This window comes from Embiotoca jacksoni, unplaced genomic scaffold (assembly GCF_022577435.1).
Source record: "Embiotoca jacksoni isolate LCO1_2020_lvr unplaced genomic scaffold, fEmbJac1.0.p SCAF_13, whole genome shotgun sequence".
Lineage (NCBI taxonomy): Eukaryota > Metazoa > Chordata > Actinopteri > Embiotocidae > Embiotoca > Embiotoca jacksoni.
In genome coordinates, this window is record NW_027185263.1 from 17,059,151 (window position 1) to 17,072,315 (window position 13,165).

The following is a 13,165-nucleotide window of genomic DNA, read 5'->3' on the forward strand; positions in this document are numbered from 1 at the left end:
ATGCAGCATTGTTTATATGTATATATGCATATATATATATATGTTTATTTATGTCCTTTGACAAATCTTCCACTCAGCCAATCGGATACGAAGCCGTGTTTGGTTTGGATTTCCTGTTTGTTGTTGAGCATCAGTGATGTTTGATCAGAATTCTTTAATCAGGAGACAAACTCCAGTGCCAAAAATGAAACAACTGATACAACATAATCTGTGGATTTTGTTTGTCATGTTCTCTGTGTCTGTTTCTCTTCCATGTTGCCTGCCTGTGTGGATCTGTAGTCCAGTGATGGAGGTGCCCACAGACAATCCTCTGTCAGAGGAGCAGGCACGCTTATACTTCAGAGACGTCATCCTGGGCATAGAGTACTGTAAGTACCTCACACACATGGAGTGGCTGAAGTGATTCGGAGCCTGGCCTGTCTGTGACGTGTTTAAGTGAACTAAATGTACACGTTTTTAGCGATTCATTCTTTCGTGCAGCACTTCAAGCACCTCAAGCGCTATATGTAGTTTTCAGGTTGTTTCTAGTGGCCAGGAAAGCATTAGATATGGTATTACTAATACCATACTAGCCCTCTTAACATACACAGTGTGATACTATAAGTGTAAAAGGTTTAGCAGAAACATGTCCTACAGTACGCTCTCCTGCTACTCTCTAAAAAACAATGAAACAATAGTATTTCTCTTTTGATTTTTATCTGAAGGAACAAAGTGTTGTTGACCCTGTGCTTCCCTGCCCCCGAGGCCGGCTGCGGTTGTGTGCTGTCCACCTCGTCAGTATCGAGCTTCTGTTTAGTGGAAAGTTTTTTTTTCTCAAGCTAGGTCCTCATTTGCTGTAGTGGATCACTTTCAGCAGGCTCTGAGCCTAATGACTGAGGATTAATGCTGTTCTGAGGTCCATCTTGAAAATAAGGCTACAGAGACTCATAACGAAAACTGCCCACATGACGTTTATATGTTGTTGTTGTTTTCAACAGAATTGTAAAAACACTTATTGAGGGCCTACACCTGAGTTCTCAACCTTTTTGGCTTGTTTATTTTTTCTAATTTATTGTTTTTGTTAAATCCGTTAATAGTACAGCTCTACATTCTAATGTAATAAAATACAGTTGCCACAGCTACCTCCTCTCAGCCCTTAAAAACAGCAAAGATAAAACAGAAAGTAATCAACAATGAAAAAATAAATAATTAATCATGAGTCAACAATGGTAAAATCGTAACACTAAAGGTTCATGTGCAATCTTATCTATATGACTTGAAGTCAATAAATACTCATGGAGCTGTAAAGTGCATGTTCATTGTTCCATCAGCCTGAAGGTAGAAACTGTCTTTGAGGCATCTGGTCCAAGCTCTGATGCTCTGTAACCTTTATCCTGATGGAAGGAGGGAGAGCAGGCCGTGCTCGGTGGCTGCTGTCCCGCTCCGGGCCTTCTTTTTACCGCGGCTGATGTAAATATCCTGAATCGGAGGCAGTGGTGCTTCTATAATTTGTTATGTTTTTGTTGCTGTCCTTCTGGGAGAGAGATGCTCGTAGCACTTCGCCGTCAATCGCCGCCATCTTGAGCGCTTTGTGATGCTTTACAAAATTCAGTGACTAGTCGTTGGGTCGAGTTTCAGATGACAATGAGTTCCACCAAAGAGACATTTCACCTCTAAACTTCTCATATGGTTGCTGTTTAAAATCCTGAAAGTTAAAATGATCCTGAATTTTGCAAAAAGGAAAGAGAAGAAGGAAATGATCAGTCTTAAAGAACGAGCAGGAATTTATTTGTTTCGTTCTTTCCTTCCTTATTAATCATCTCATGACCCCCAGATAGTGACACTTGGAGGGGGCCCAAACCCCGAGGTTAGAAACCACTGGACTAAACTACCGAGCTGTAAATAAAGTAGTTAAATATTGTAGCTTTCACTGCTGCTTACTCACCAATACATTACACATAAAAAATAATACTTCTTCCACTACTGTCCAACTGTGTGGTCCAAACTGATTTCTTGTCAAATTTCTCAACAACTCATGATCAGACTGAACCTCCCATTTACTGTGTATGTTCCTCACAGCATCTTTCCTAATTATTTTGGTGGTCCCCAAGTCTGGCAGCATCTTGTCCCATGACAAAGTATCTCAATAATAAATGTCCCAGTTTCCATATTATGGTTCCCAAAAGACATCTAGGAAGAAATACAAAAAAAATCTGTTTACTGTAGCAGATTGTTATGAAATTTACTGACTGCATTCATACTACCATAGGGGAGAAACCTTTTTCTTTTTTCTTCTTTTTAATTTAATTACTTTTGGTTTTCCTTGAGCTTTTCTGCGCCCTGAGGGAACGGCTTATATTTTTACCCCTTCTTCTTCCACGGGTCCACGACTCACATAATCATCAGGATGTTGTCGGTCTGATTATTAATAGTAATAATAAAAATATGATAAATGACTTACTCTTTTTTTTTACCCTCAGTGCACTACCAGAAGATAGTCCACCGGGACATCAAGCCTTCGAACTTGTTGCTGGGGGACGACGGCCATGTAAAGATAGCAGACTTTGGAGTCAGTAACCAGTTTGAGGGAAACGATGCTTTGCTGTCCGGCACTGCTGGAACTCCTGCATTTATGGCACCGGAGACTCTGTCAGACAAACGCAAGAGCTTCAGCGGAAAGGTGAGTGAACGTTATCAATATATATCACATTATATGTGTGTGTGTGTGTGTGTGTGTGTGTGTGTGTGTGTGTGTGTGTGTGTGTGTGTGTGTGTGTGTGTGTATCCCTAAGTTTGTTGAACTAGCTGCAGAAGCTACAAATGCTATTTTAAGCCTCAACCCCATGATTAAAAAATTAGAACCTTTAAACTAGGATGAAATTGCAGGACTTTGCTGGCCTGTAAATCATCATGAGTGTCAGCTTGTATTAAGAAGTAGGAAGCCAGTAATACCAGGATAAAGAAATCGAACAATGTAATCTATTTGACATACCATTTATTGATTTGGGAACGTTTCCCATCATTATACTGTGTCTGTTTCTACAGTTAGTGAATGTTCGCTCACATTTATGAAGGATAATATTTCACTCATCTGTAATGATTGGATTGATTACCACCTGCCTTGCTACTAAATCTATAATATCTGCAAGCCAACTCATTACGAGGCTTTATGTTTTTCTGTATCACAATAAAAAAGTGATTGATGAAAATCTTCTGTAAGATTTGTAAAGGGTTATTAACTGCAGTCAATTTCTGCCTGATTATACCGACCTCTGTTTCATGCAATACAGTTAATGGCTTAAACCTGAAGAAAACACTTTTACCATTAAATGTAGAAACATATATTACTTTATTTATTTAGCTTCATGAAAATATATTACACTTGCACTTCTTTTAAAGTTTACATTTCCTGGTTTCAGTCTTCGATGTGCATAGGGATTTTTAGGGATTATTGCTCGTACGTGTAGCTTAAAAGTTGCCATTAATTCTGAGACCCGCATTCTTATGTTGTTGACTTTAGTTTGTGTAAATGAACAACTTGTTTTACATGTAAAGAGATTGTACACGCCGGCATCTCTACACCAGTAGCTGGTGGTCAGAGGGTTTAATATATGAAGACACTTGACATCATATTCTTGCTCAACATTGTCGGTACGGGTCGTGTTCCTTCCTCCACTGGTCGAATAAAAAGCCAGACTGGGGGACTTGCTTAAAGAAGGATTTTGCATGTTCATAAAATAAGGGGCCAAAATAGAACAGTTGATTGCAGACAGGAAGCTATCAGGGTGTAAGAGTCATTCAAGTGTCTCAGCCTGCTGTTTCTTCAAGCTTTCAAGAAATATATCCAGTCCTGTTCCCCCTTTCTCTCTGATTAGTCTCGCACCCGTCAAGATTTGGATTTCTTCACACCATGTTCCAAAGGGCACATAAATCAGAAGTGAAATTTTTAATATCCGACACTCATATGTCACTTAACCCCCCCCCCCCCCCCCCCCCCCCCCCCCCCCCCCCCCCCCCCCCCCCCCCCCCCCAGTTGTCAGTCCCAGCGGTACGTTGTGTGTCTGATAACGTGTCGGTGGCATTGCGATAAATTTCCCAGGTTCAGAGGGCCAGTTTAATCAAGGCATTTCTTTAAAGGAACAGAAAAGGATTTCCAATAGAGCAACAGGGAGAGACAGAGAGGCTGGGTGAGAGACAAAGAGCATGATGGGTAGCAGCATAGCCGCTGCTTTCTGATCACACAAACCCATCTTCAAGGTCTCTGACAGTAGATACCCCACAAAAATAACCTTAAAATGTCCCATAAATCACTGAAAGCAGTCTGCTTTGATTCAGGCCATTGTGTCTGTCAGTGAAAGTACGTGCGGGCATCACTGTGGTGTGTCTCTAAATGTATATTTTTCAGTCTGTTTGCCATTCAGTTGCATTTAATGTCACTTTCTTGAAGGCACTGGACGTGTGGGCCATAGGAGTTACCCTCTACTGTTTCGTCTTTGGAAAGGCAAGTCTGCACATTTTCTGTCTCTCTGTCATTCATCAGCATCTGGTCTATAAATCGTCACAGTAAAGGCTGGATTAGGTGTCATTTTCACAGACTTGCCTGCTTGTTAACAGCACCCAGTGGCACTTCAGTAGGACTGTTTTATGTTCCTGATACAGCAGCTTCCGAGTGCCATTTTTCATTTTAATGAAAACAAGAGGCTGATTGCTGCTGCTGTTATTTGTCTTGGCTGTCTTTAGGGGTTCTGGTTTTCTCTGGTCCTCTAGTAATTCAGTGTACCTTCCTTTCCTCTGTTCTATCCGCAGTGCCCGTTTATTGACGAGTACATATTGGCTTTGCACAATAAGATAAGGACCAAGCCTGTGGATTTCCCAGAGACGTAAGTCCATCACCTGCATCCTACTCTCTCTTACTCTTTATTAAAAAATACAGAAGTGTTGTTCCAACCACCTCCAGTCCATAGCTGAAGTCGATCGCCTTTTCCGTTGGGTATCATTTCATCTGCATCTCAGTCGCAAAAACATTTTCTTCTATTTTCTTTTGTTACAAATTGCACCAACACAAATATAAATAGCTTGGCACAGCATTCAGTACCAGCACACGGTAAATGTCACCTGCATGTGATCAAAACAGGCACAGAAAAAGCAGGCGAAGGCATCAGCAGCCTGGACACACAGAAGCCGATGTGCCTCCCCGATCTTCCTTTCACCTAAAAGGTTAAAGAAAACCTTCTGGGGTGAATAAGGCTGAAAAGACAGGGAGAGAACAAAAGATATGCAGTCAGAAAGAAGAGAGACCGAGGGAACACGCTAAGGAAGCACAAACAGTGAATGTGAAGGAGACATGAGTGGCGTATGAGGATTGTAAATGTAAATCTTCCCACAATGGGCTGAAGAGAGCCCATTCAGAGAGCTCATTCATTAGATACCACCGTCCTCCCAAATAATGGAGTCATGTACCAATCAATGACAATGAGCACCTTGTTGTTAGCGTCGGTAGGACCATACTGTTGGTGTAGTGCAGTAAATATCATGTCACTGCCAGTATAATAAATGGCTTAGCTCACATAAACTTATTTTACTGAGATACTGAAGGACTTCTCCTGTCATGCTTGTCTTTCAAATTTTCTGTCTTTTTCTGTTGTAAGTGAAATGTAACAGATATGATCATTTGTAAATCAAAATCAGCTTTTTATCATAGTTTTGTCTACCTGTAATCATGTATCTATTACTTTTAGCTATTTTAACTGTTTATCTATTGCTTATAGTTTGAAATTGGAACCTTACGTCTAGCTAGCTAATTATCAAGCTATATAACTATTTTAGCTTTTATTTTTTTTTGCTTTTTTAGCTATTATTTTTAACCTTTTTTTTTTTTATTTGGTTAACTATTAGTTTCAACTATTTACTCATTATTTCAACCATTTATCAGCACATATTGAAAATTATCTTCACTGTTTATCCGTTAAGATAGATAGTTATTTAACTGTTTTAACCATCCCAAAACTTAAAGCAGCTGACTATTTCAACCATTCAGCCATGACTTTTGGCTAATTGTTAAAGCTTGTTACTGGCCCAGCTGCTTACTACTTTTAACCTTGGGGTCATCAGGTGTTATAGCTGATTTAATACAAAGATATGTTGTGGACGTATGTGTGTGTATTTGTTTGTTTGTTTGTTTTATCCAACTTAGATTTATATCGTGCTACAATCTTTCAAAAATGCCGTGCAGTACAAGTAGCCACGGTTGGGAATCACTGATCTGAAAAAGAGCCTGTTGTGTTCACAGCGAGTTTAGGAATATGTTTTAGGAGTTAAATGTGTAACAACATGGGTACCAAAAATGACAGAGGGTCTTAATCACCATCTCTGCCAATCTTTCCAATCTTTCCAATATCCTAATATAAGTATCACCTTAAAGATGAGAAAATTTAAACTTCTGCAGCAAATAGAATATTACATACTGACTCAAGGACATTTTGTTATGTCGATTTTTCGATTAACTTTATTTTAAAAGCCCGTATTCAAAGTCGAGTTTTAGTGCAAAATTCTTTCAACTTGTTCATGAGCTCGTCACCCGTAGATGTTGAGGGACAGGAACGTGTTGGTCATTTTTTAAGCGTTGTGTTTTTCCGTTGACAGTCCAGGGAATTGAAATGGTGACCCTGTGGTCCCGAGCCCACCTCTCCAACAGCTCGCTCTCAAACTAACATCAAGCTGTGGTTTTCTGACCTGTCTCCGCCACCGTGGAGGCGCTCTCAGCCATGTTTGTTGTTGTTCTTGTAAATTACGCATGTAAAATATGTCATTTCTCTGAGTAACAATACATCAGAATATTGGCATTATGACGATATGAATTATTTTATTATAACACCAACCTCATTGTAAACTATATGATATAGCCCACCCTTACTCTCAAGTTAGTAAATTCTGTTTGCTGCAACTTCAGTCTGTTTATAATGAATTGTGGTCCTGCTGAATCCACATCTCATAATATAATCATAAGATGCAGAAAAAAATGTCACAGCCTGATACAAATACGACGTGGATGACTTTAGGGTGTGGGTTCTCATCATGTACAAATAAGCCCGTCTCCAAAAACCTTCCCCAGATCATTATCTTGTGTATTTGCAGACTAACGATCAGTGAAGAGCTGCGGACTCTGATCCTGCGAATGTTGGACAAGAACCCGGACACCAGGATCACCATCCCTGAGATCAAGGTAACATAAAGAACAGAACATGTACAGTGAGATCAGAAGTTTAGAAACCCGCTGTTCAGGATGACAGGCAGCTCATTTCACTGTTCACGTCCACACACAACGCAACTCTGCTCTTCTCCCCCGTGATTGGCTTGTCAGACTCTGACCTCACCGTGGTCTATAGAATAGGGTTCATTAGACATGCTGCGTTTGTTTAGGACATAATGAAACCTGTTTGCCCACCATGGAGGACTGGGAGGGTCCAGGACCAGCTATGAGCAAATCACATCCCCCACTACCAGTCGTGTATCCATGACACGATCTAATCACTTGTCAGTGAGTCATTCTTTCACCAAAGACTCTTTGTGTTTAGGGAACAAGAGATGAAGAGGATGGCAGGCATCATGCATGTCCCTTTGCACATGTACACACATGCACTTACTCAAACACTTTTCTTGGCACACTTCAGTCATGTTAAATTTTATAGAAATTGTAGCAGACTAATGCAATTCTATTTTAAGTTTGAGTCAATTCACAGTTTGTATTCATGTTCTAGTAGTTTTGTTACTCACTGTCATTTAACCACAGTCCACAAAAGTGAACTGCCAGAGACTTAAAGTTGCTTGAAATAAGTAACTAATGACTATGTGCATGAATCGGAGTGACGCTGACTGATTTGAAACATAAGCGGATCTTCTGGTGTCCTCCTGGATTATGGAGATTTTTGATTGATACGTTTGAGAAAAGTGAATTTACAACTTGAATCATAACATCTAGAGGCAACCATATTATTTAGGATGTTTATGGTTAATGATTGTGTTTGACTTTCCAACAACAGTTGTATAAATATTTTGTCTTTGTCTTTGAAGAGCTGGATTTCAAAACTTCCCAAATAGCCTTGAAGAAGTGCCTGCAAGCATTTTAAAGAATAGTTTTTTATTTAATTCTGTCAAATCCAAAGTAAAGACCACAACCAACAATGAATTGATCCTATCAGCAATTGTTGCCCGTTGAGCCAAATGTAAACGATAACCGGATGACTCAGCATGGGATGCTTATGAGCAACTGGGAAGTGGGAAAGTTCCAACATCCAAATGGGGGAATAGACCTGAACACCTGTTGAAAGAAGGGATATCCCTGTACGAAAAGTCAGTGGGAGGTGTTTGAGAGCTCTGAGAAGGAGGTTTGACGTCACTTGAAAAGGCAGCGTTTGCTGTGAAAAGTAAGAAATGTAATTGCTTTGCGCACAAACAAGGTGAGAATAAGGGGAATTAGCCCAGCTTGGTTAGCCTAGCCGTTCTAGTTTGGTAACTGTTAAAAATAAAAAATGGCAGCACATCAAAACAACAAATCCAGTTACAAAAATATTGACCTCCTGTGTTGGTTTATGTGGATGATGATGAGGTTTTTTGTCTTTTCTTCTGTCTTCAGAACAGCAGAAATTGAGCAGATTTTCTGGAGGCGCCACGCTGTCTGTTTGTTTTCCTCATGTGAACACTCAACTAAAAAGTGGGATGTTTCCCAATTCCCATCTTTCTGAATACACAATTATTCCTCTGTGCCATAGAGCTGCATCGCCATCAGACATGTTGGCTTGTCATTGCAGGAAATTCTAAGGTATATTAATGATGGCTACACTCCACTCAGGGGAGGTCCTACGTTTGTGCGTGCTGGTTCACTGACACGGCTCACAGGGACACTTCACGGACCTGAGCCATCAATAATTCCACCTGTTCTTTTCTTACTGTGACAAGTAAAAATGTTGTCTGTGAAAAAGGTCTAGTGTTGTCCAAAAACACCAAATCTGCTGCTGAAAATAAGAATAAAAAGGCCAGAGCTGTCAGCAACAGACAGAGCAGGGAGCGAATATCAGCCCGGTAATTGTATATCCCTAAAACTATCTCACAAGTCACAGTGATGCATTTATCACTCAAGCAACTCTTCAGGCTTTGCAGTTGGGTTTTTGTAGAATAACAATAGTAATCACAAGTGATGGCTGCCTGGCTGGTGGACTCGCTCGCAAGAAGCATGTCTGGCTTTAGAAAACAGCCGGTAGTAATGACAAATATGAGCGTTGAGCTGGACGAGAGCTTCGTCATGATTAAAAACCGCAGTCACACTTTGAAATATTTTATACATAAAACAATACACAGAGCACCGAATGTCTTACTGGGATTTAAACTGCCACACTGACTGCCCATCCTGGATTTGTTAAAGCCTGCTCTGAGTTTCTGCGGCGCCTCCGGGTGATTGTCATGTTATGAAACTGTCCTCTTTCGTTGCTCTCCGTATGCGTTTAGATGGACCAGTGGGTGACCCAGGGAGGCACTGACCCTTTGCCTCTGGAGGAAGAGCACTGCTCTGCTGTGGAGGTGACAGAAGAGGACATCCAGAACTCAGTGAAGTTATTTCCCAGCCTCTCTGCAGTGGTAAGAAACACTTGAGTGTTCACCTTTCATCAAGCACTTTTGCATCAAATTGAAACGTTTAAGCACTCAGAGGAGCTGCTCCTTAACAACCGTTATCCCCTCTTAACCGTGATTTTGAAACAGCACTGTTCACCTTCACAGAGGTCAACGTTTCCTTTGTCTTCGTTCAACCCTGAAACAAAACAAAAGGTTCTCCAGCTAGAATCTTCCTGTATCCTGAAAGCTTTTTGTTTGGTGGCACCCTGTTTTAATCCCTGAATGCAGGAAATCAAGATTCTGAACCATCTGGCTCCATAACTTCTTTAATGTTGCAGTAATTTGGAAACGAGCTCGAAAAATGGAAAACACTTGCACAGTGTAGCAGACCCTCATATCTGGCTCCTTTAAATTATCCATACTAATTACCCGCTGACTCGCCCAATTAAGATATAGCCTATGTTCTGTAAAACTACCTTAACAAGAAAATCTTACCAATTAAAAATATTATGCACACAAGATTAGAATTACCAGACTGTAACAGACAGGTTTCTGATTACCAGTTAATGAGGGAGGGCCTAACAGGTCATCACATTGCCATTGATTCAATATGCCCATTTAAACTATTTAGAAATAAAGAAACATGTCGTAAACCAGTAAATTGACATTTTAGAAGTGTATTTGTACGGAGCTCTTACATTTGTAAAACTTTTTTTACTGCACACCTCATGTTGATGGAAGAGCAGATCGGTATTGATCGGCTCTAGCTACCAAGCATGGCATAAAAAAATAGCAGCCACGAGCAATAACAGCACTAACTACCTATGACTAGAGAAAGTTAGCTCTTCAGGTGGTTGGAAATCAACTGTAATTTCATCTCACAACTATTATTGAGCAGCAAAGATTAACAGCAGACAAAGGGGGACCTCCTGCGCGACTTTTTCACCATAAAAAAGTTGTTTTAGTACGTGTCCTGCTGTTTGTCCCACGTCATTCTGGATATCAGCAACATTAGCATGTATTAACTTCCTTGTTTTCACCGTCAAAACACTGTAAACCGCACATCAGTGTCTGAAGTTAACAATAACTTTAAACTCAGATTCTTGCAGTGTTTACATGGAAAGCTTCACTCATTACAAACTCTGTCAGTAAATTATTTTATTTAACAGCCGCAGGGACTCTTGTATTTTTTTTGGAACTTTATAAGCGTAAAGATTTGATGCATTTTTCATCCGAAAGCATCAGTCTGCATCTCTTATCAGTGGTCGCAAAGATATCGGACATTTTCCAGTAATTAGCTCCGAGGTTTGTTCTGCCTGTGGCACAAAATCTACTTATCATGTTCATCTCATTTAAGGTCAGAGTCCTTCTGCTTTGTTTTCCGCTCATCTCGTGCACATCTCACGACGGTATCAGCCATAAGCCCACCGGCCTGCTGCTCAGAACGAGTTCAAGACAAAACGACATCCTCTTTGTAAAACCCCCCCTGTGTTTGTGAACGTGTCAGATCTTGGTGAAGGCCATGCTGAGGAAGCGTTCCTTCAGTAACCCCTTCGAGTGCCCGAGCAGGCGAGAGGAGAGGTCCATGTCTGCACCTGGCAGCCTGCTCATGTAAGCACACACACTCCCTGACATCATCACATCCACATTTCACTACTGAATATCTCAAACATAAAGACAAAATCACACAAGCACAATCTTACTGGTGACACTGCTCAGGATTCTGACAAAGACACACCTGTCTCCTTTTTCTGCTGTATCAGGTTAACTAGCATTCATTCTTGCAGTAGCAGCTGCTGCTTTGTGTTGCCATAGCACCATAATTAATTATTTCATTGTATGCAGTGGAGCTTACAGCTTTTATAAGTGTTTCTTTGTGTGTTGCTTTTAGCTTTCAAAGCTAGAAGGATTCAGAGTCACACAGAATGACAGCCGCGAGCGCCTCCGGCTGACTTTGGATTTTCTGTTTCATGGATTGAAAGCATCACAGGGGGAAATGGCCAATCGTCTCGGCCCATCGGGAAATTTTGATATATACAGCCAAGGGCGAGTTGGAGCATCTATAGCTGTTCCCTGCCGGGGCAATATTCTGTTAGATGGTCCAGCAGACTTTGTCATGAAGATGGACCATTGTTGTGCTGAAAGTGGAGCTGATGCTAATCTCCCATTGTGAGAGCTTTATTAGATGATTTCTCCTCTATCTAGCCTGAGGTTTCCCCTGTTACACTCCAGGCTGTCAGAGAGCTGCTATCTGAGGTGAAGGTGTTTTTAGAGGACAAGTGGGGAATTTGAAATAACACTGCCCCCTGCTGGAAAATGATAAAACAAGGTCTTATTTTGGTTCATGAAACCATCAACTGAAATGTTGAATCTGTACAGGTACTGTCTTAGCACTGGCTTTCATTGTGAAACATTATTTATCTACACAAATGGGACCATAACCAAAATCACTACAAGGCTCTGAGCGCCTTAAGAGCTGCTCTTCTTCCAAACCTGACTGAAGCTTTCACACTTTTAAGAAAGGCTGAAGAAACATGAATTAAATGATCGAGTAGAAAACAACTGCAGTCAGAGCGATGCCTCAGTCGTGGGTCAAATAGTTCCCTTCTGGATTTATGGGTAATGTGGTTTCACATTGTGAGACGGATGTTCCCAGTCATCTTTACCATAATCACATTTTTAAACAAATTACTCAACTATATCACAATGTATTAACAAAAACAGATCTGATTAGATGGGAGGCGTGGTGGTGCAGCACGGACGCCTGACAGCAAGAAGATTTTGGGTTCGAACCCTGGCCGTAGTACTTTGACTTCTTCCCACCATCCAAACACATGCATGACAGGTTAATTGGTGATTCTAAATTGCCCGTAGGTGTGAATGAGAGCGTGCGTGCATGTCTGTTTCTGTCTGTGACAGACTGGCGACCTGTCCAGGGTGTAACCCTGCCTTCGCCCAAAAGTGAGCTGTGATAGGCTCCCGCCCCCCCGTGACTCTGTTCAGGATAAAGCGGGTATAGATAATGGAAGATCTGATCAACTCTGCGGATCTTGTTTCTAATATCATCATTAAGCTGTAAAACATTACCCCTCTGCTCCTGTAACCAATTCAACTCTTTAGATGCTGCAAATAAATCATTTCTTTCGAGCTTCCCGTGGACACCCATGTTGATTATTTACATTTAGAATCGTGAGTCATGGAAAGCTGGAAGCTCTGAATTTTAAATGTTAAACGTGGAAATTTGTTTGTCCCAAAATATTCCACTTACATTTGGAGGCAGTTTGAATTTAAACTCCGAAGTAATTTATAGGTTTAAATAGATTATTTATTATTATTGTATTATTATATTGGATGATGAATTATCAGAACTAATATTGAAATGTAAAAAAATATCTTCACCTAGTACCTTCCTGTTGGGGAGGTGGGTCCTGTCCACCTGCGAGCATGTCTTTGCCCTCTCACCTGTGACCTCTCCATCTTTTCTCCCACTGTGCTGCAGGGACTCATGGCCCTTCCGGCCCTCTTTTAAACTCCACCCCTCACTCAGGTAACACTTTGTGCGAAGCAGTCCGGCACACTG

General features: G+C 40.9%; 1 protein-coding gene across 2 annotated transcripts in view; it reads left to right on the top strand.

Annotated features, from left to right (window-relative positions):
* The window catches only part of camkk1a (calcium/calmodulin-dependent protein kinase kinase 1, alpha a), a 63,784-nt gene that overhangs the window by 47,266 nt on the left and 3,353 nt on the right, over nucleotides 1–13,165 (top strand). Inside the window, exons 9-16 of one of the 2 annotated variants that reach the window (XM_069146996.1) lie at nucleotides 280–368; nucleotides 2,460–2,659; nucleotides 4,427–4,480; nucleotides 4,786–4,859; nucleotides 7,114–7,201; nucleotides 9,481–9,609; nucleotides 11,093–11,196; nucleotides 13,085–13,132. In XM_069146996.1, coding sequence (XP_069003097.1) covers nucleotides 280–368; nucleotides 2,460–2,659; nucleotides 4,427–4,480; nucleotides 4,786–4,859; nucleotides 7,114–7,201; nucleotides 9,481–9,609; nucleotides 11,093–11,196; nucleotides 13,085–13,132 — 786 coding nt within the window. The remainder of the gene's footprint in view (nucleotides 1–279; nucleotides 369–2,459; nucleotides 2,660–4,426; nucleotides 4,481–4,785; nucleotides 4,860–7,113; nucleotides 7,202–9,480; nucleotides 9,610–11,092; nucleotides 11,197–13,084; nucleotides 13,133–13,165) is intronic. The other variant, XM_069146997.1, reaches the window with a different exon arrangement.